We start from the raw sequence: 21,115 nt of genomic DNA, 5'->3' as shown, positions 1-21,115 counted from the left end.
ATTTTATAACTGGAAGTTTATACCTCTTAATCCCCTTCACCTATTTCACCCACCCTCCACCCACTTCCTCTCTGGAGGAACTACATCAGGAACTCAGAAACCCAACATGACATGAAACTCACAAGGGGAATGAACCAGGACTTTTAGGTCTACCTCCCTGCCAACCTGGCTCTCACTTCCCACCATCACTGCTGTCCTTCTGGAATTGATAGTTGTTTTAATTGCCTCCTATTTGTACCACTGGTGAGGCTTTTTTTCTTTTTTTTTTTTTTTAAAGATTTTATTTATTTATTTGACAGAGATAGAGACAGCCAGCGGGAGAGGGAACACAAGCAGGGGGAGTGGGAGAGGAAGAAGCAGGCTCATAGCGGAGGAGCCTGACGTGGGGCTCGATCCCAGAACGCTGGGATCACGCCCTGAGCCGAAGGCAGACGCTTAACCGCTGTGCCACCCAGGCGCCCCCACCATTATTTCTTAATATTAAATTATATTATAACTGTTAAGACTGTTGGCTAAATATACGCTTTCCATAAAAGAAAGATACGGATATTAAGCCAGAGGAAAAAGAAGTGGTGAGGCCTTGCATCTTAACTGCTTATCATTAAAGGAAGAGTAGGAAAAGCAGGCAGAAACTGTGATGCAAGTTACTCACAGGATCTACAGTTGGAAGATTGGAAAGTCTCCTCCTTTTCCTGCTTGGGCCTGGTGTGGATACAGAATGGTGCCCGTCATCAAAGTCCCCGCTGACACTACTGGATGGGGAGGTAGCTCGTCTTCTCTTGGAACCCATGGAATCCAACTTCTTCTATAAGAAATAATCGGCCATGTTCATATACTTAAATTTAGACACTGCCACCAAGCCCTCAGCTAGCCACTTGCTACCCAGATTCTGGTTCACTTAGGAGGATATTTTAACCGTTGTAAAGAAACTTAACTGTCAGTTTTTTCAGTGGAAGTTCTGGACCTTGTTGCTTCAGCCCCTTCACTTACCAAAATGCTACACTTTCAACTCAGCTGGGGCAAATTCAACAAAAGTATACCCATTTCTATGTCACCAAGTTTGACCCAATCATGTCTGGTCCCAAATTTACTCCTCACTGGACTTTGAAAACCTACATGTAGGGGTACACCAGTGTGGAGGCATTGATCCCTCAGGCCCTGAGGCAGAAGCCCCAAGGCAGTCACCTCTGAAGTCAGCAGCTTCGTCTGTTTTCCCCAGTGTGTCTAACAATTCTGACCATTTTCCAGATGGGCCATGGTGTGGAAAAAATAGAAATCGGTACCTGAGGCAAATGAGCAGTGCCAAAGTGTAGGGGACAGAGGACAATTAACCTTCTAGCATTTTAGATGAATTCTAAAATTAACACACTAAAAATGAATTTTCTCCATTCATTAAAGAAGGACACAAAACATATCCCTGAAAAACACCTAATGTGACTTACCATACCTATGTCAAAGTAGTAAAACTGCTATGAAACTTTTCTGTCAACAGACGGACCTCCTTTTCAGTTATATGAGGTATTCTATTCCCCTGAATTTTGAAATCATAGCTTTAAGTTTCAGCACATGATTTGGAATAGTACCTCAGAGGGGAATTTTTAGGTCCTAGTTGGCCTTTCAGAAACACATAAATATTTGCTGTCAGGTAGGCTGTCTAGTAACTAATATTAACACGACTTTACAAATGTACACACTGACTGTAACACAAAAAATGCAACCACTGAAATGATCGCTACAGCTAGAGGGAAAGGATTTATACCTGAGAAGGTCCTATAATGCTTATACAATTTAACGACAGTATCAAATAGTATACTGTGATTTCAAAGGTCTGTAAAGCTAAAAGAAAAAAAACAATCCCAGTTTCACTCATTAACATTCAATGTCAGTAAACTAAGACACCAGCAGCTGAACGAATGGGTTGCGAGTAGGTATGGAGAGAAAAACTGGGGATCTCCAGGGAGAAACGAGGAGCAAAACAAACCAACACATAGAACATTCTGGTAACCAACTAAGAAACAAGAGGAGTCTCCTATCTCTTCCGCTGGAACTACCGTCCACATGGTATTTAAAAACAGCCTACCATGACGATATTCCTTCCTCTAGGCTTTGGTTTGTTATACAGTATATTGGTTTGCAATTGGCTACAACTGGCTAAAAGGTTCAAAGGGCTTAGGCCAAGGACAGCCAAGTGTTGTTGATTTTCTTTTGTTTTATAAAAGGCTGATAAACTGGCCTCAATTCATTAAGATGAAGAAACTAAAGACCAAACCTCAATAAACAAGCTATGACAAGGACACAAGTGAATTTGATGAACATGACAAGGGAATCTTTATGGAAAGGATAACAAAATTTAATAAAACTGGAAGGGAAAAGGCAAGGAAGGACAGAAAAGAGAAAAGGTGTAGATGATCAGTAATTTACCAGCTTTACCAGAGCACAACCAGCGCCTCGAAAAGCCAGTCTCCTCATTATGTCTGAAGGCCAAGTGAAGCCAGAGGGAGAAGGCAGGGCTTTAGAAGTGCTGATTCAGTGTTAATATATTCAAAACTGAAAGAGAAGAACAAGGCAGAGAAAGGGGAAATAAAAAAGAAAGGTCAGAAGGAGTAAAAATGAGTACGAATAGACAGAAAACATTCAAGTAGAACTGCTAAAGAAAGATAAGAGAACTGGAGAAAATAGCCATATCAGTTCTCTTGTGCCGAACTGCTGCAAAGGCTCAGGCACTAACAGTACCTGACATTTCTTTCCATTTAAAAACCAAATGCTTTTCATATGCTTAAAGATGGGTCGATGGGATTCCCCTTTACTCACATGGAATGACTGTCAATTCCAGGAATGAAGCATGCCTGCCCAAATGCCCCCTAGTCAATAAGAGCAGAGTTCAGTCACAGAGCTGGAATGGAGAGTGAACACATGTGGAAGGCTCACATGTGACACCAAGTGTTGGCAAGCTGGAACAAACCAAGAATGGCTCATGTGAATAGAGTCTGGAAAACTCTTCCCCCCCTAAAAAAAATTCAGAGAAAGACATTTCTTTCCAGAAGTCCTATCAGCACTGGAAAGACATCACACATAAGTTTAGAAAAATTAAAAACAAAGCCTTCGATCATTTTGGCAGGCGATCAAAATTACCTTCAGAAATAATCCACTGAAAAGCAAATGACAAAAAATTGTAAATTGTTGGTGTGTGTATACCAGTTTAGACCACACAACATCCAAAACTCCTTAAATCATTAACTTTCTCCGGTAAAACAGGAAAAAGATGCAGCTTAAGGGCAATTTTCAATTATTTTCTTATCCAAAGGACACGTTTTTTGTTTTTTTGTTTTTGTTTTTTTTTTAAAGATTTTATTTTATTTATTCGACAGAGATAGAGACAGCCAGCGAGAGAGGGAACACAAGCAGGGGAGTGGGAGAGGAAGAAGCAGGCTCATAGCAGAGGAGCCTGATGTGGGGCTCGATCCCATAACGCCAGGATCACGCCCTGAGCCGAAGGCAGACGCTTAACCGCTGTGCCACCCAGGCGCCCCCAAAGGACACGTTTTTAAATGTATTTTGGAAGTTTGGCAATAAAGGCAATGTGGCTAGGTAGGTAGGAGAGGCAACAGGACTCGAGCTCAGAAGACCAGAACACGAGTCCCAAGTCCCCCACTTCGAATTATCTGTTTGATGTTGCTTGAGTCACAATCTCTCAGAGCTGTTTCTTCACTTCTAAAATGAGAACAGTCAGGTGTGCATATCTGCCTTAGATTATTGGGGCTGTGAAATGTACATGAAATCACTGTGAAACTTTAAAGCACAACAAAGAAGTTTCAACTCTAGATTAAATGCTCCCTGGGAACAGGAATAGCACTTTATTCATTTTTGTAGCTCTTGCTTATAGAATAGTTTCTGGTATAGTATTAATGATCAATTTATCTTTTTAACAAACGCATTAAAAGTATACATAAGAGGGACATTAAAAAAAGTTTGTGTGGTTTAAAAGGACTGTGAGCATCCCTTTAGCAATTCTTTTCCCATGAAGAGGAAACAGATTCTGGAACTCAAATACAAGTTTTAAAATGGCACTGATTACAGTCACATATCCAAAAGTCTGACAACCAACAATTACAGTGGACACTAACAAATAACTTTAAAGTGTGCAGCTGGGAAAATACTGACTCATTATAGCCACATAGTATATTTTGACAGTTTATAAACTAGTACTTCTTGTGATACTCAATACTGGAATATATTACAGTATTACAAGAATCTCGGAAAACAGGATTTGAAGGAAAAAAAAAACACCCTTAACATTGGCATTCACAGCTTTCTCTATTCTATGCCTTGGTTGCCTATTTTTTTAAACAAAAGTGTTAGACCATATGTATTGTTTTGCAACTTGTGTTTTTTTTTTTTTTTTAATTTATTTGACAGGATAGACACAGCCAGCGAGAGAGGGAACACAAGCAGGGGGACCGGGAGAGGGAAGAAGCAGGCTCATAGCGGAGGAGCCTGATGTGGGGCTCGATCCCATAACGCCAGGATCACGCCCTGAGCCGAAGGCAGACGCTTAACCGCTGTGCCACCCAGGCGCCCCGCAACTTGTGTTTTAACAGGATTCTTCCAGATGTTCAGTGGCTTGATAATAGCCTATCATATATATGCCACAATTTACTAATCTTGGGGTTTTGGGTAGAATATTAATATTTGAGATATTTTGTACACCCAAAGCCAAAGAAAGCGATCAGGCCCTTCCTTTTATCCACGCACATATTTGTTACTGTTTTAAATTGGAAATACTTCTTCAAAAGATACTTTCCTATCTTTCTTTGAATCTTAAAATACCGGCAATCTGTTAACAAATAATAAAGCAAAATCATACTACTCTTAATGGAAAAACATTATCTCAAAATCATTTTCGAAGAGCCCTAGTTTTTTGGAATGTAAGTTAATAAGAATGTTTTATTCCAACATATGTTCTATAACTATAGTATTAATTTCTATATCTGCTATACTATGTATTTGCCATTTGTTTTTCAGTATTCCTTCTACATTTTGCCAATCTTATTTAAATCACCAATATCTGCTCTATCACAACAAAACCACGCTTGTTTCAGTAAAAAATCTTAAGAGGTGGAAAATTATTAAAAACCAGGAAACGTACAGTTTTAAAACCTCGATTTTTTTGTGGTGCTGCATAAAGATAGGATACTTAAATATCTAGCCTCTACTATAAATACAAGTCCCATTGATAAAAACATTCGGTCTGAGCACAGTCATCTAGAAGATGTAAAAAAAAAATTCTTTTTTTGATTTAAAAAAAAAATTCACCAGTTGAGTTTGCGTCCGAACCGTCAAGAAACAACAAAAAAAGGAGGCCCTGACCTGCGGAAGAAATGAAAGACTTTCCGGACCTGTCACTGGTACGGGGGACTAAGGGAAACGTTGACAGCTTTGAAGCTGCCCGCGACGAGTGCTCGGCCAGCCGCAGGCGCGGGAAAGAGGGAGCGGGGTGTTTCCGGGCCGAAGCGCGCCTTTGTCCCGGCCGGCAGGTGCGGCAAGACTGCCTGGCCGTCCCGACGCCCGCCGCCGTGCCCCGCCCCGCGCGCCCGGCCCGACCGGCGCGTCCCCACGGCCGGGGCGGGGCCTCCGCCGCTGCTCCCGCCCGCCCGGGCCCACACAAAGGCCCGGCAGCCGGCCGAGAAGGAGCGGCCCCGCCCGCCCCGGACCCGGCCTTACCCAGCCGCTCCGCCGCCTGCAGCCCCGGCCGCGGTCCCCGACCGCCGCGCCCCGCCCCGTGGCCGCCACGGCTGCTGCTATTGCTCCTCCGGCTGCGGCCGCTGCCGTCGCTCCAGCACCCGCCGCCCTCACCGCCCTCACCCCTCCCGGTGCCGCCGCAAAACCAGTCCCGCGGCCGCCAAGCGAGCCCGGCTCCGCACGACACTGCGTGCGCGCGCACGCGAGCGGGCGGCGGCGCTCTTTACGGCGGTAGCGTCAGTGCGTGACGCTGGAGCTCGGCCGCAATTTACACGTGGCTGTGTCAGAGACACGTTGTTGCTGCTGTTACTGCAGTCACTGCCGGCGCTGCCCTTGCTACTACCAGTATGAAGCGACCGAGTGAGTGGGGTCGGGAAGCGGGTGTGGAGGGGCCTTTGTCTCTGATGGTCGACGAACCGCCGGGGCGCTCTTCTGTGGGTATGAGGGACCCTGCGGGTAGGCCGTCGCGCTGGTCCCCAGTAGAAGAGAGGTTTGGAAGGCCCAACGCTGAGCGCTGGCCTGTTTCACTAAAGGAAGACAAAGTGAAGATCATTGGAGCGCCTGGGTGGCTCAGTTGGTTAAGCGTCTGCCTTTCGCACAGGTCATGATCCCGGGGTCCTGGAATCGAGCCCCGCGGACTCCCTGCTTTGTGGGGAGTCAGCTTCTGCCTCTCCCCCTGCTCTTGTTCTCTGTCAAATAAAATCTTTTTTACAAGAGAGGGAGTCTTTGACAGAAACAGCCTACAAGCAGGGAGAGAGGGACAGGAAGAAGCATGTTCCCCCCTGAGCAGGGAACCCCATGCGGGACTCGATCCCAGCATCCTGGGATCATGACCTGAGCTGAAGGCAGACGCTTAACCGTCTGAGGCACCCAGGCGCCCAAAAAGATAAATGAAATCTTTAAAGAAAAAAAAAAAGTGAAGATGAGGCCTGGGTCTCTGCGTAAACAGGGTCTCAGCCAGGTTTTGGGCCCAGCATTTTCCCCCCTTGAGCCACGTTCAGTCTGGCCCTGGTGAGGTTTGGGAGCCGCCTCTGAAATCCACTGTTCTGTCCTGACTTGTGATACATGGTGTGTGACAAGAAGTGCCTGCCGTTTGGGGTCTCATCCTGCTGTGTGCGATTTCAGTTTACTACAGGAAGAGTGGGAGTAAGGAAGCTGGGCTCTGCTTGGGATATACGGAGTCAAACTGAGATTTTAGAATCGTCTACATTTATTATCTACCACATAGGATTCTTAAATTAGGTTCGAGAGTTAATTGCTAAATAGGAAAAGGTATATGACCCTCAAGCACAGTCAGTAAAAACTAAACAAATGGATCACTTGTGTCTAATCGTTTTGTGATGGGTTTCTTTGTAGAGTTAAAGAAAGCAAGTAAACGCATGACCTGCCATAAGCGGTATAAAATCCAAAAAAAGGTAAGTGCTGTACTTGGAAGAGCTATATTAAATATAATGCTAAACTGATTTGTGCCCTACCTCTCCTCCACTAGGAGGTTTGGATTAAAGTTGAAGTTAAGTAGACTGTCCGTGGGCACCAGTTCTTAGACATCAGGGGTATAGCTGTGGGAAAGTGCAGTAATTTGGTGATAAGTCTGTAAACTGATCAGCATGTTAATGTCTGCAGAGTCTCCTGAAGACATTTTTTTGCAGTTTTATACATAAATATGTACGTTCTCTGTGTGGTTACAGTTTAATTTTTCTGGGTTATCTTACAGGTATAACCGATTTTAGCCAGATACTGATAAGAATTTTTATTATAATAGGTTCGAGAGCACCATCGGAAATTGAGGAAAGAGGCTAAAAAACGGGGTTGCAAAAAGCCTAGAAAAGACCCAGGAGTTCCAAACAGTGCTCCCTTTAAAGAGGCTCTTCTTCGGGAAGCTGAGCTCAGGAAACAGCGAGTAAGATATGTTAATTCAGACTTTGAACAAGTGATGTGTGGGTATGTGTAGCTTTTCAAAGTAAAGTAACACCAGGTTGCTTTGGCTTACCCATTTCTCTTATGGCTTGGGCACAGCTTGAAGAACTAAAACAGCAGCAGAAGCTTGACAGGCAGAAGGAGCAGGAAAAGAAAAGAAAACTTGAAACTAACTCTGGCGTTAAGCCATCTAACTTGGAACCTGTGAAAGAGGTATGATCAAGTATCTTTGTGAATGAGAGTTCTGATGTGGAAGTAAAAACACATACCCAGGGCAGCGGCTGCTGTGCCTCTTAGAAAGACAGTTCCAACTCTCTTACTAATAGAAATATCACCTGCAGTGCCCCTAATTAGCCATGGAAAATGGAGAAACGGTGCACCTGAAGTGCTAATTTTGTGTCCCTTTCCCGTTGTCTTTATCTTGCAGGAATTTGGGCAGGGCAAAGCTAAGGACAAACCCAAGTCGGGCAAACAGAATCCGAAGAAGTTGTATTGTCAGGAACTTAAAAAGGTATTTTAGTCTAGGTCAGTGTCTAAAAATGGTAATGAGGTTGAAAAGACTAGAGTCATTCTTTTTTTTCTGACACCAACCCTGTAAATGTGGAAATGGCATTTTACTTGAGCTAGATGAATCCTTCAGCAAGTTGGCTTATCCTGTTTTTTAGTTCTTATTTTTATTTATTTATTGTGGTGTATCCTATTTAAGGTCTTTTCTGTTTAGCTGAAGGAAATATTCTTAAGGTATAAAATTTTTGTACAGGAACAGTGCATGATTTCCCTATAAGCATGATTTCCCAAAACGGTACGCATGTTGATAGTGGTTTTAAAACAAGGGAAAATACTTTAGAGCAAGCAGTGTGAAAAAAAATACTCTGTTGAAACCTAAGTGAACGAAGTCAAGGGAGTGCCTTGGCATAGTTGCTCCCCAAAACTCCCATCCCCAATACCCATTTTTCCACACTCACTCCCCTCTGTGAATAGAACATGACTGCTGCTCAGCAGCTCTTGGCAGGGCCGGTGGGGCCTATCAAACCACATAATACGCTATTGAAGGGTTATAGATTCAGACGGTGGCGGTATTTCCACTTTTGAAACCCACTTTGATGGGAGACCAGAGGCTGCCTTGCAAACCTGTATTTTACTTTCCTGGAGAAATGACCCTGTGAACATTCTTCATGCCAAAGTGAAGATGTCAGATCCAGCTCTGAGCTCACCCTGTTGCAAAGTGGAAAATGCCAGTATACTTGTATGGAGGGTGTTGCCAGAGCAAGGGATGCTCCTCTGATAGTTTCTGCTCTGACAGGTGATTGAAGCCGCAGATGTTGTGCTGGAGGTGCTGGATGCCAGAGATCCTCTTGGTTGCAGGTGTCCCCAGGTAGAAGAGGCCATTATCCAGAGTGGACAGAAGAAGCTGGTACTTGTATTAAATAAATCAGGTGAGCAAAAGGGATGCCTTTTATGTCCCATATGCACTAGCGAGGTATGAGGAAAACACGTGAGCAGTCTGATTTTTACTGAAGACTGGTAAGATCCAACTCTGACCTCAGTAAAGCCAGTGCATATGGTCTTGTTGCCACAGACAGTGCTGGGCAATGGGATGGAGGTATTTTCTATAAGTGATTAACGGGTTTCTACTGTTCTTTTGCCATTCAGCACTTACCATCTTATTTAAGAGTATAAGCTGCTCTATTTAGTTTACGGTGCAATATATCATACATAGGAAGTGATGGTAGTTTGCCATATTCCCCACATCTGCATAATGTCCATATATGACAGTGTTTATATGAAGTGCATTTAGGAAGTACTGGTTTGAGCATCAGGGCCAGGAAAACCCAGAAGAGAGACGTGTGAAGCAGAAAGTAAGAATGGCATCCACAGTTACTGTTGCTGACTCTCAGGTAACGTGGCTGTTACTGAGAGTAAATTCTGGAAACACAGCTCTAGAGTTAAGTTAGTAGGGTCATAATCTACAGGTTGACTTAATTCTGAAAGGGTGAGTGGTGCAGAAGGGAATTGAAGAAATACAGTGGTGTAGATAGTGAACTCTGTTAAGATAAGGGCAGCATGGTGGGGAGCTTACCCTCTTCCCATCTTCCACTTAAATCCTTTTGGAAAAATTATGAAGAGACAAACCAGAGTAAAATCCGAATATCGGATAGTGCATATTCATGTCAACAAAATGACCAAATTAGAGCATGTGTCTTATTTCTAACCCCTATTAGATTTGGTACCAAAGGAGAATTTGGAGAACTGGCTGAATTATTTGAAGAAGGAATTACCAACGGTGGTGTTCAGAGCCTCAACAAATCTGAAGGACAAAGGCAAGATAATCAAGGTACTCTCTTTGGTCAGTGGTGGGAAGTATGGTTCTTTCAGATTTTGGATGGCTGAAATATGATGAGTATACAAAATCTTGATTAAAAAATGAGAACTCATAAGATCCAACTCTGATTTCATCCAGAGATAATCTGAAAGATAATAGTGTGGTGGTTTTAATAGCTGGGCTCTGGAGCCAGATTGCCTGGGTTTTATCTGGAGGGTTATCAGAAGTAGCTAAACTAATTATATGGAATTTTAGCATTTGAAGGTAAGGAAGAGAGCTCCATTCAAAAGTGAAGTCTGTGTTGGGAAAGATGGCCTTTGGAAGCTTCTCAGAGGTTTTCAGGAGGTTTATGGCAAAGCCATTCAGGTTGGAGTAATTGGTGAGTTTCAGTTCAACACACTTTATGTCTTACCTCTTAAGTGCCAAGGTTTTATTCATGTTATTCATGTTAACAGTGTATTGGGTTGGTGCTCAGTCAAGGGCTTGTTCAGACATTAGTTTCTTGCCCACTTCACCAAACACAAAAATGTTAAATGCTGCCTGTTTCAGTGCTGTGTACTATAGGAAGTTGGCTTCTGAAAGCTCCTGGTTTATTTGAAATAATATTTTCCTGCTCTTTGATTACTTGTGCAAGAAATGAAGATGCTAAGGTTGGTCTTAGTGTTGAAATGAAGACACTCAGATCCAACTCTGATCTTGCTCCAAACATCAGGCAAACGTAAAATAACGCAGTGGAAATTTTATAATTACCAGTACATAATGCCTTTTGTTCTGTGGATTTCCCGTTTGTAGGTTTCCCAAATGTGGGGAAAAGCAGCATCATCAACAGCTTAAAACAAGAACGGATATGTAATGTCGGTGTATCCATGGGGCTTACAAGGTAAAGTGAGTTTTTCCATAATTGTGATATTTCATTACAGATGAGTAAATATTATTTTGCTTTGGATAACTCAAGGAAGACCATTTTCTATTTTTTCTTTAGGGGTGTCAGTGAAAGGAACAGGGTTAAGTCAGTGCTCGACTTAGGGAAGAATTGATTAGAGTGGAATAGCTCACATCTAGTTTGAAAGACAAGCAAATAGGTTGAGAGAAGGGGAAGCTGCCTCAGAAGAAGGGATACTTGAGCCCAACTCTGAACTGAAGTCAGCCAGGTGGAGGGGAAATTTTCATGGCAGAGGAAGCAGCATGTGTTCAGGTCAACACATAAGCTATAACATGCAGTGTTTCTCTTTAACAGAGGAGGAGGACTGTTAAGAGTTTCATAAACATGAAGCAAGTGATGATAAACTGGATCTGACAGACTGTGCTGAGTTTGTTCAATCCAACCCTGAGCTTCGTGTTGTCTCTCATCCTTCACGGAAACCAGTGCTCCCATCAGTTACCATCCCTCTTGTTGCAGGTGCATGCAGGTTGTCCCCCTGGACAAACAAATCACAGTCCTGGACAGTCCAAGTTTCATTGTGTCTCCACTTAACTCTGCCAGTGCACTTGCCCTGAGAAGTCCAGCGAGTATGGAAGTGGTGAAACCAGTGGAGGCTGCTAGTGCCATCTTGTCCCAGGCCGATGCTCGACAGGTAGAAGAACCCCCTTCCCTTCAGCTCTGTCTTCTCTTTCATCATAAGCATTTTAAGTAGAAGATTTTCAAGGTTTTTTTTACACTGTATCAGATGAATGACATTTTCAGGTTTTGTTGTTTTTTTTTTCCAGGTAGTATTGAAATTTACTGTTCCAGACTTTAAGAATCCTCTGGAATTTTTTACATCGCTTGCTCAGAGAAGAGGACTGCACCAAAAAGGTGGAAGCCCAAATTTAGAAGGTGCTGCCAAACTGATGTGGTCGGAGTGGACAGGGTAAGACTAACTTCCATTGACATTTTGAGGATCACATGGAATGAAGGAACTGATTTCTGACAGATCTTGTGTTTAATACCAGTGCCTCCTTAGGTTACTATTGCCCTCCCCCTACATCCTGGACTCCCTCTCCACATTTTAATGAGGGCATCGTGACAGACATGAAAAGGGGCCTTAATCTGGAAGAACTGGAAAAGAACAATGCACACAGCATACAGAGTAAGCAAGTCTTGTGTTTGCTGTCTTCATTGGCTGACAGACCAATAAAGATCTCCTGTTCACTTGAGCTGTGTTCCTTCCCTAGCTGTCAGGGGCCCTCGTTTAGCCAGTAGCATCCTTTTCCAGTCTTCGGGTCTGACAAATGGAATAATAGAGGAAAAGGACATACCTGAAGAACTACCAAAACAGAAAGAGAAGAAGCAGGAGGACGGGGAGGACTACAAGGACCTTGACAGTGACCAGGAAATTGTTGATGAAGAAGCTGGTGTAAGTATGTTGTATAAGTTGCTTAAGCTGAAGTTTAAGTTTTTGAGCGTTATAATTCTAACGAATGGGAAAGAGGCTGAAGGGAGAGATTAAACAGTTTGTAAAAGATTACCAAAAAAACCCCTTAAGATTTAGGTACTTAAGGCTTGCAATCATTAGTCTTAATTTTGTACGTCCCGTTATGTGTACTTTCAGAGTCTTTCCAGATATGCAGTTCCTTGGATTAATGAGCAGACAAGGGCTACTAATCTTGTACTATTTCTCTGTGTCCCACAGGAAAAGAGCTCCGACGTGTCTGGGGCAGGAGAGGCCTGGGAGGCACTGCCTGAGGAGTCTCAAGCAGGTGGGGCAGCTTGCGGGGAGGGGTTTGCAAACAAAGTAGCATGGTATGGAATTGCCTTTTTTCTTTAAACCTCTTTTCTTTCCTCCAATATAGATGAGTCAGCACCATCTTACATCTCAGATAAAATGACGGAAGAGGAAGATGATGCTTATGACTTCAGTATAGACTATGTGTAACAGAACCGTGTCCTTTTATAAGGTGGTTTCCTAACATTTTGAACAGACTGCTAAACTGTTATATTGCGTGTGATCTACCAGGTTGTTACAGTATGATACAAACTATAAATTTTGTAAATATGTATTATACATTCATCTTTAAAAATAATGCGATTTTGAAAGTGTCTAAGTTCTGTAAGAAAACTCCTCTTACACTATGAGTGAATAGAAGTATAGTTAATTACCTGGAAGCAAAAAATCAGATACCTATTGAAAAATGTAGGTTTCACTTTATTAACAGATCAGACCACAGGTTAAGTTTACAAAATTAAAACCAAGCAGCAGTGTTGAACTAGCTGTACCATCCCTGTCAGTCCATTCACCTCTGGTCATTCAGCATGGTAGTAAGCAAACACTTGGTAAGGCAGATGGAGACATTTATAGTCTATCTGGGAAGCTGACTGCTAGCCGGGGTACCGTTTGTCCTCTTTACCCAGCTGAAATGTCCCTTTTTCCACGGGTTGCCACAGATAGGCTTTGAAGCCTTGCAACTGTTACTTCCCACACATACTGTCTTCCAGGATTTCCTGAGAAATGCTTACAGCATAAATTATATGTTTTATTTTACATTTGAGATCTCCATATGTCTTCGGATCAGGCTGAATTTGCCTGTAGGGTCTGGAATATACCATTTTTCCCAGACATCAGAATAGGAAGCAGTTCTTCCCCATGGCTTAAAGTGACCATTCCAATGGAGTAACTTGGCGGCCTTTACAAACCCGGGTGAATATCGTTTTCCAGCACTGGAACCTTACATTGAGAGAGAAAAAGCCAAAAGATTGTACTAGTACTAGTCAGAAATAAGAATACTACATCAAACTGCAGAAAACTGAAAGGAAACGATATATTCCATCCCTGAGGATAGTCCCTCAATTAATTCCTTATTAAGCAGTTAATTCCTTATTCGCTTAGGCCTTTCGGTGAATTTTTTTGACTTACCAAGGTGGCGGACGTTCCACATGGGGTCGATGGTAGAGTGCTGTTGGTAAAACACTATCAGCAGAGGAGGCGTGGTGGTGCTGCCAGCCAGTGTTCTGCTGTACAGCCCCTCTCTTGGGAGAGACGACACATGTAAGGTGTTAGTGGAGAACCCTAACAAATTAGTCTTGGATAAGAAGACCCCCAGAGTTGAAATAAGGGTCTTCACAGTGTGGTCAGCTGTATACTTACTCTACATTGAGTTTCATCCATTTTTCCAGCTGGTTAGTTATATTCTGTTTTTTCCATTCTGTCAAGTTTGCAACAAAAACTCCAGGATTAAATGAGCAGGTGCTGGCTTTCATGGAAAGTTTACGAATTCTTTCCTTTTTATAGTCAAGATAGCCAATGTAATTGTACTAGAAGACAAATGGGATATATAGTATGTTTACTGCTTCAAACAGAATAGATACATAACTAATAGTAAAGAAAAAACCTGTTAAACTACTTGGATTATCAGCAGAGGGCTCCATGTAAAGCAAATAAAAGTGACATCTCAGATTCCAAGTTAGAGTAGGAACCTAGAATAAACTTGTAAGCCAAATGTTTAAGGAGAGTTAGGTTGTCAAGGTCATGGACCAGTCCATAGGAAAGCAACCTTGAGTTCTGGGGTGAACCCACTGAGGAATGTAAAATGCAGCAAAAAAGAAAGAGCTCCCCAGTTCTGCTGCCTTCCTCCCTGACCCTGCAGCACAGTGCGCAGAGTGTTTGTACAAGATACCAGATAAGTAACTCACCTGGTTCCCTGCTCCACGGATGACAACTTTGGTAGAGGCTGAGTCACAATCTTCTGAAAATGCAGCTGCATGTCCTGGCTTCAATGGTGTATTATAAAGGGCAAGAATATCCCCTGAAATAGACAAAGTGTAAGATTTACACTTCTTTGTTGTTAAGATGGACACTTTGAGTTGCCTTAGAGATGCCCAATCCTCCCAATTAGGATGTTTTATAGGATACAATAAAACAGCCACAACCTCCCACATCATGGACAGAGAACAGCACTGATGGTGACAATCTTTGGTACCTTGCACAATTACATCATCGTCCATATATATGGCCTTCTTTGCACTGGGAACCAGAACTGGCAAGTAGAACCTTGCAAAGGTTAACTGGGAAAGGAAAACAAAAGAGGCAGTGGCATAGGATTCGTTAGTGGCTATGCCTTTTTTAGAAACTCCCAGAATGCTTTCTGTACCCATGCAGAAGACAGCTGAAGGTCTCTAAGAAATGCCCCACCTTGGTCGCCAGGGAGCTACTTGCAGTGCACCCAGTACCCAGGTATTCCAGTCATTTCTTAATACAGTTGACCCTTTAACAATGCAGGGTTTAGGATAACAGCCCCCTGGACAGTCAAAAATCCACATACAACTTTTGACTCCCCCAAAACTTAATAACCTCTACTGTGGACCAGAAGCCTTACCTAGAATATAAACAGTCAACATATTTTGTGCTACATGAATTATATATGTATTATAATAACATAAACTAGGGAAAATGTTAAGAAAATCAAGGCGAGAACATTTACAGTTCTATATTGAAAAAATCTGCATATACATGGACCCTTGCAGTTCAAGCCTGTGGTGGTCTAGAGTCAACTACACTCCCAAGTACAAACGGGGATGCACAGAACTCACTGGTTTTATGGATTCCCCCTGGTCAGGATCTTCCTTTACTTTCCCTTCCAAAAGTTTAGTGTCAAAATTCACAATTTTGTACCTGATGGTTTTCAAAGTACTGCCGCTGAGCCAGGACCTGATGAAAATAAAAGCACCAAGTTACAGTTTTATATAACCATGTCCTCAAGACTACAGCCTTCTCTTTGCGCCTTCCAAGGGCATAATGTAAACAAAACCCTGGCGACCAGATAGGTGTCTTAAAGCCCCTTCACCTCTGCAAACCTTGGTTTCCTCATCTGCAGTGAGGGTATGCCCATCCAGGTCCCTGCCGGAACCACCAGGCTCACACCTGGGATCACTGCTGTAGAAAAACTCCCTGTGGAGTTGAGAACATCCCATCACCACATGCGGTCCAACCCTCCAAGCACATGGTGAAGAAAAGTCAATACGATGGTAGTGAAAGGTAATTATTGAGAAAGTGGGAATCACCCCATTGTTAATTCACTGTAATGACGAAGTCGTCCACCTCAGTCTAAGGTATTGTCTTTAAGATAAAGTCCATGTTCTCTAAAGTACTGTATATTTTTTCTGTAGCTATTCTAATGCAGTATTTGTTTTTACATTATTTTAGATGGTTTTGGAGTTTTTAAAATATGGGAAAAATAAGTCATCACAATTTTCACAAACTAAACACGAACCATGTAGAAAACCACAAGGACAGGAAGGTTTTAGAGTTTAGACAACTGTTACCCTGTTAAACAAGATGTTTGACTAAATTTCATAAATTTGAATTCAGAGCATTTTTAAGACCTGGGTGAGCTCTTGTTCGTCAGCTTAGGATTCTATTATGATCAGTTACAATAACTGTAGTAAGGAACGTTTACTGAATGATTATGGTCTTAGTATTTTTTATATATTTTCTCATTTGCAACACGATAATTGTCTAAGTTGGGTATTTTCACCCCATACTTAGAGATGTGGAAATGGGCTTCAAGGGGTTAAGTAATGTTTTCCAATCACTCTGGGCCAGGATCTGGATTCAGTGTCTGCTCACTTCACCACACCACCTTGCTGTTGCTCCCTGTCCCATCCCACACTGGACCTTCTTGGTATGTCCATGAGGTAAGGAACTTGTAACAGGATGTCAATCAACATATTGCTTCCTTTGCCGAGAAACTCATTACCAAAATAATGTCAGCTCGAGTTAATTAACAATGTGTATATGGCACAGTTGATTTACATCTTGGCACAGATTCCTTGTATTATTTCTCCTACAGTGGGGACATGTTTATGATAGAATCACATGGAAAAACATGTCATGTGCTGCTATGTGGTATAATCCCAACTATAGAAAAAGTGTACACATATAGAAGAAAAACCATTTCCTGGATTGGCAGCTGGCCTGTTCTGGAGTATCCTCTAGAAGCAGCAGCATCAGGCAGGCAGAGCTCACCGGAGATGGTCTGCTGTGCCATTGAGTGTAACGATGTAGAACACCACATTGGAGCGAGTGTTGTGCTGAATGCTGTTTATAGCTGCAATGGCCCCCCCGAGCCTATCTTCAGATGCAGCAATGACCACAGGAATCTCCTCGTGTCTCCCGTCTACAGCTTGTCGGGGAACATTTGGGACAAAGTCTATGGGCTGAAACCCCACAATTCCTGAATCTGCAAAGAACACACACAAGGAAGGTATTGTGATACAATCTCATGAGCTTTTGATAGCCCAAGACATGAAAAGAGGTAAGGTGGGGATTACACTTACCTCATTCTCCCCTCATTACAATATGAGGTATATAGCCCAGAAATTGTTTTCCTCTGTGTAACAAGGCTTTTGGAAAAGCAGAAGCATTAAAAAAAAAAATTGGTGGACTGAATTCTGATACACTGCTGGTGGAAATACAACAGAGTCTTTCTAGAATGTATTTTAGCAATTTGCATCAAGAACCTTAATGGGGGGGGCCTGGCTGGCTCAGTCAGGGGAACTGTGTGACTCTTGGTCTCAGGGTCGTGAGTTCAAGCTCCACATCAGGGGTTGAGATTACTTAAATAAACGAACAGGTACATGGCCTCTGAGCCAGTAATTCCCCTTGTCCTCTCTTACGGAAAATATCTGAGAAGTTAATCAGAAGTCACAAGTTTGTTTATAATTGTGAAAACCTAGAAACAGACTAAACAGTTGTTTTTCAAACTATGAATTACATCCCATAAGTAGGCATGAAATCAATTTAGTGGGTCACAATCGGAATATGAGTAGGAAAACAGTTCCTGAGTTGGAATAGAATTAGGAAAGTATCAGACCGCATCACACACAGCAACTCTAAGTACTGTTTCATAAAGGTTCCTCTTTACCTTTTATAATATATATATACATTCATTTACATTCATTGAACACTGAGCACCTAATACATGGAAGGCAGTGTCTAGGCACTGGGGTTGTAGCCATGACTAAAACAATCTGCCATCATGCGGGGCAGACAATAAGCAAATGAGCAAGTACACATGTATACTTGGGTGCTATATGTAACATGCTTCTTGTGGGGGTGCCGTCAAAAAAAGTCTAGATCATTGTACCGAGACTTTTTCCTGTGGAAACAAACTATGTGGCATTAAAATTCTATATGAGGGGTACCTACCATCATGGTGACGTGCTTCAGATACAATCACATGGAAAACCTGTCATGTGCGGCTTACAGAGTGCACAATCTCGTAACAGAAAAATACATACACAGGAAGAAAAACCCAGGAAGGTACTATGCCAAAATTGTAATGATAGTTATCTCTAGGTAATGAAATCTTATATTTGATGAAATTACAGAGCACTTCCTATGTACCGGCCATCATCCATATGCATGGGAGATAAAGGAGTGAACAAATTACTCTCATGAGGCCTGAATGCTCTTTTCATTTTTATAAATGTTCCCACCAGAACACACATTCCTTTATGTACATACAATATGTATATACGTAAATACACAGTTACAAAGCATGCTATCAAAGCACTCAGTGAAGGTCCGGGGGAAGCTACTGGTCTTCTCTTGCTGCGGTCAACTATGGTGGCTGGCGACCCCAAAATGATTTCTGACAAACATCCTGAAGCCTCAAACACCCCTCAGTACCAAAGCAGGAGCGGTAGGAACAACTAATTTAAAAGAACTGACAATGGAATTATGCAATAAAGTGATTTTTATAATCAGTTGTTAGGCTTGATGGTTTCGTGTTTCTACTAGAGTCTCCGTGGTATCTTCCACAGATTAAAAGAAAGGAACAGATGAAAGAAAGTAACCCCACTGACACTAGTAAACAGGGCGGGCATCAAATAGAACAGTGTCACTCACCTGCCCCCACCTTCTGGAGTCCTGCCCTGCTGCAGTGTGAGCAGAGAGCAGCCCACAGAGGCTCCCCTAAGGCCTCTGATGTGGTGAAAGAGATCTGCTGTTAGATCAAACCTTTAACAAATCACGCAACAGGGAGAAGGGCTGGGGGTGGGGCCACAAGAGCACAATGAGTACCGCCACTCCCTGTGCCAGTCTCGCAGCTTTTGTAAGGACAAGAAAACTTTTTTTTTTTTAATTAATGATGTTTTTATTATAGTATGTTAGTCACCATACAGTACATCCCCGGTTTCCGATGTAAAGCTCGATGATTCATTAGTTGCGTATAACACCCAGTGCACCATGCAATACGTGCCCTCCTTACTACCCATCACCGGTCTATCCCATTCCCCCCCCACCTCCCCTCTGAAGCCCTCAGTTTGTTTCTCATAGTCCATAGTCTCTCATGCTTCACTCCCCTCTCTGATTACCCCCCCTTTCTTTATCCCTTTCTTCCCCTACCAGATCATCCTAGTTCTTATGTTCCATAGATGAGAGAAATCATATGATAATTGACAAGAAAACTTTCTTTCCCTTTAGCCTAGTGATGTAACTTAGGATGCTGGGATACAGGGAACTCCAGGTCCTCAACAGATGCCAAGGCATTCGTAAGGGCTCCCATACCTGAAACCTCGTTCCTTAGCAAACTGCTCAGGCCAAGGAAGTTATGGTGCAAAACCAGTAAGAAGAGAGCAACAGCCAGGACCAGGATGATGATGTTTACTGAAACACAGGAAAAGCCTGCATTACATCTCTTTACCTTTTGAGCAGCTATAAAAACAACGTCATCTGTAGAAACAGCATACCTTTACGGAATGACATCTTTCTCTTCTGTCTTATATAAATATTAGTTTTTAACCCTACAAGACAAAAACAAGTCCCCAAAGTCAGTAGGTACATGAGAATGACCATCAAAATGCCTCAACACTTTTATTCAGGTAAAAACACACACTATTTTCTGCCAGAAACTCATTTGGAATTAACTTTCCAAGAACCCAAACTCATATTTGAATTTTATCTAGTAGTCGGGATAATAAAATACTTGCAAATAAGTTGGGAGAAATAGATAGCCTTGTACATTAAATGTCACCAGAGGAAAAGCAAAATAAATTCTACGGAGAGGAATATTTGGTGTCTAACCACTATAGAAATGTTTTCCAAATGAGTTTCTACTTAAAATTCCTAGTTAAATTAGACATGGACTCAGTTATCTATGATCAAATAACCTGAAGTCAGCCTCATTGGTACAAAATGTCTCTGTTCTGAGTTGTATCCCATTCAGCTTTAATTGGAATTAAAGAGAAAAACATTTTCCAAATTCACTTAAAATTATAGCAGAGAGGGCCGCCCGGGTGGCTCAGTCTGTTAAGAGTCTGCCTTCGGCTCAGGTCATGATCCCAGGGTCCTGGGATGGAGCCCCACATTGGGCACCCTAGTTGGCAGACAGCCAGCCGCTCTCCCTGCTTGTGCTCACTCTGTCAAATAAATAAATAAAATCTTCAAAAAATAGTAGTAATAGGGGCACCTGGCTGTCTCAGTCAGTACAGCTTGCGACTCTTGAACTAGGGGTTGTGAGTTTGAGACCCACAGTAGGTATAGAGATTACTTATAAAAAAGAAAAATCTAAAATAATCACAATCATAATTCAGTGGAAATGAGATTGTGTATGTAACTAAATTAAATGATCAGATTTCTACAACATCTGTGGATAATGTTTCTTTAAAAGATTTTATGCATCCAGGATATTATGATCTTACCTCTGAGACATTTACCCTTGTACACCTCATCCTCCCCCATGGGAGTACCTAACATTTACATAAGGCTATTAACTTCACAGAGCACTGTGAATTATAGCATATTTCTAAAATCAAAGTCTGAATTAATTTCATCGTAAAAGCGTGTGCCTGCCAGACACTTGATTTCTCAAGGCCTTTGGAAAAAAGAGAAATATATTGAAGGATTGTTTTAAAAACTGGGGATTATCAGTCACACTACAAATTTGGGAGAAAAGAATTCAGATTCCCAAAGAACAATCTAAACTACACACACACTCTCTCCCTCTCTCATTTCTTTCTATAGCAGTATATATAAAGTGCATTATACCAATGACCTTCTTCCCTAAAGAACGCACATCATTATATACCCTGAGCAGTGTGTCTCTGGCACATGGTGAGCTGAGCCAGGAGCTGCTCAGACAAAACTGTAGCATCTGCTGCTTGGAGCCAATTTCCACCAAGACTGGAAAAAATGACCTCACTCGTTTTAAAAAATAAAT

At 42.3% G+C, this 21,115-nt stretch overlaps 3 protein-coding genes and 3 non-coding genes across 8 annotated transcripts in view; 4 read left to right on the top strand and 2 right to left on the bottom strand.

Moving 5' to 3' along the window:
- Positions 1 to 5,873, bottom strand: part of PBRM1 (polybromo 1) — a 116,094-nt gene extending 110,221 nt beyond the window's left edge. For 2 of the 3 annotated variants that reach the window (XM_040628703.1, XM_040628704.1), the window contains exons 1-2: positions 5,722 to 5,871; positions 653 to 805 (exon numbers count right to left, since the gene is read on the bottom strand). In XM_040628703.1, the coding sequence (XP_040484637.1) occupies positions 653 to 790 (138 nt within the window). In that variant the 5' untranslated portion in view covers positions 791 to 805; positions 5,722 to 5,871. Of the gene's footprint in view, positions 1 to 652; positions 806 to 5,721 lie in introns of all 3 variants that reach the window. The other variant, XM_040628702.1, reaches the window with a different exon arrangement.
- An 80-nt stretch (positions 5,874 to 5,953) lies between these two features.
- On the top strand, positions 5,954 to 12,979 carry GNL3 (G protein nucleolar 3). The gene is made up of 15 exons (XM_008703690.2): positions 5,954 to 6,099; positions 7,096 to 7,154; positions 7,502 to 7,639; positions 7,756 to 7,869; positions 8,084 to 8,167; positions 8,960 to 9,092; positions 9,879 to 9,991; positions 10,235 to 10,358; positions 10,772 to 10,859; positions 11,379 to 11,553; positions 11,687 to 11,829; positions 11,912 to 12,048; positions 12,134 to 12,315; positions 12,592 to 12,658; positions 12,752 to 12,979. Exons 1-15 carry the CDS (start codon positions 6,087 to 6,089, stop codon positions 12,832 to 12,834), a joined length of 1,653 nt encoding a protein of 550 aa, XP_008701912.1. The 5' UTR covers positions 5,954 to 6,086; the 3' UTR covers positions 12,835 to 12,979.
- On the top strand, positions 9,134 to 9,210 carry LOC121102687. Its single transcript, XR_005834797.1, has one exon. It is a non-coding gene; the product is annotated as a small nucleolar RNA SNORD19 (small nucleolar RNA).
- Positions 10,038 to 10,119, top strand: LOC121102637. The gene has a single exon (XR_005834758.1). It is a non-coding gene; the product is annotated as a small nucleolar RNA SNORD19B (small nucleolar RNA).
- LOC121102631 lies at positions 11,244 to 11,320 on the top strand. The gene has a single exon (XR_005834753.1). It is a non-coding gene; the product is annotated as a small nucleolar RNA SNORD69 (small nucleolar RNA).
- Positions 12,980 to 13,083: 104 nt separating the features above from the next.
- On the bottom strand, positions 13,084 to 19,878 carry GLT8D1 (glycosyltransferase 8 domain containing 1). The gene is made up of 9 exons (XM_008703689.2): positions 19,647 to 19,878; positions 19,465 to 19,563; positions 16,921 to 17,134; positions 15,486 to 15,603; positions 14,876 to 14,960; positions 14,589 to 14,701; positions 14,044 to 14,210; positions 13,813 to 13,925; positions 13,084 to 13,623 (listed from the first exon to the last, which is right to left on the bottom strand). Exons 1-9 carry the CDS (start codon positions 19,750 to 19,752, stop codon positions 13,433 to 13,435), a joined length of 1,206 nt encoding a protein of 401 aa, XP_008701911.2. The 5' UTR covers positions 19,753 to 19,878; the 3' UTR covers positions 13,084 to 13,432.
- Between the last annotated feature and the right edge of the window lie 1,237 nt (positions 19,879 to 21,115).

Source organism: Ursus maritimus, unplaced genomic scaffold (assembly GCF_017311325.1).
Source record: "Ursus maritimus isolate PB19 unplaced genomic scaffold, ASM1731132v1 scaffold_14, whole genome shotgun sequence".
Classification (NCBI taxonomy): Eukaryota; Metazoa; Chordata; class Mammalia; order Carnivora; family Ursidae; genus Ursus; species Ursus maritimus.
Note: the sequence above shows the minus strand (reverse complement) of the source record. Positions and strands in the feature narration are given on the sequence as shown.

Coding starts and splice junctions, on each gene's coding strand:
- GLT8D1 (XM_008703689.2), bottom strand. CDS start 19,752: ATGGTCATTCTCATGTACCTACTGACTTTGGGGACTTGTTTTTGTCTT. Junction 14,211..14,588: donor TCCGTGGAGCAGGGAACCAG/GTGAGTTACTTA, acceptor TTTGTCTTCTAG/TACAATTACATTGGCTATCT. Junction 13,926..14,043: donor TGGATGAAACTCAATGTAGA/GTAAGTATACAG, acceptor GTCTCTCCCAAG/AGAGGGGCTGTACAGCAGAA.
- GNL3 (XM_008703690.2), top strand. Junction 9,992..10,234: donor ACAAAGGCAAGATAATCAAG/GTACTCTCTTTG, acceptor ATGGAATTTTAG/CATTTGAAGGTAAGGAAGAG. Junction 10,359..10,771: donor CATTCAGGTTGGAGTAATTG/GTGAGTTTCAGT, acceptor TCCCGTTTGTAG/GTTTCCCAAATGTGGGGAAA.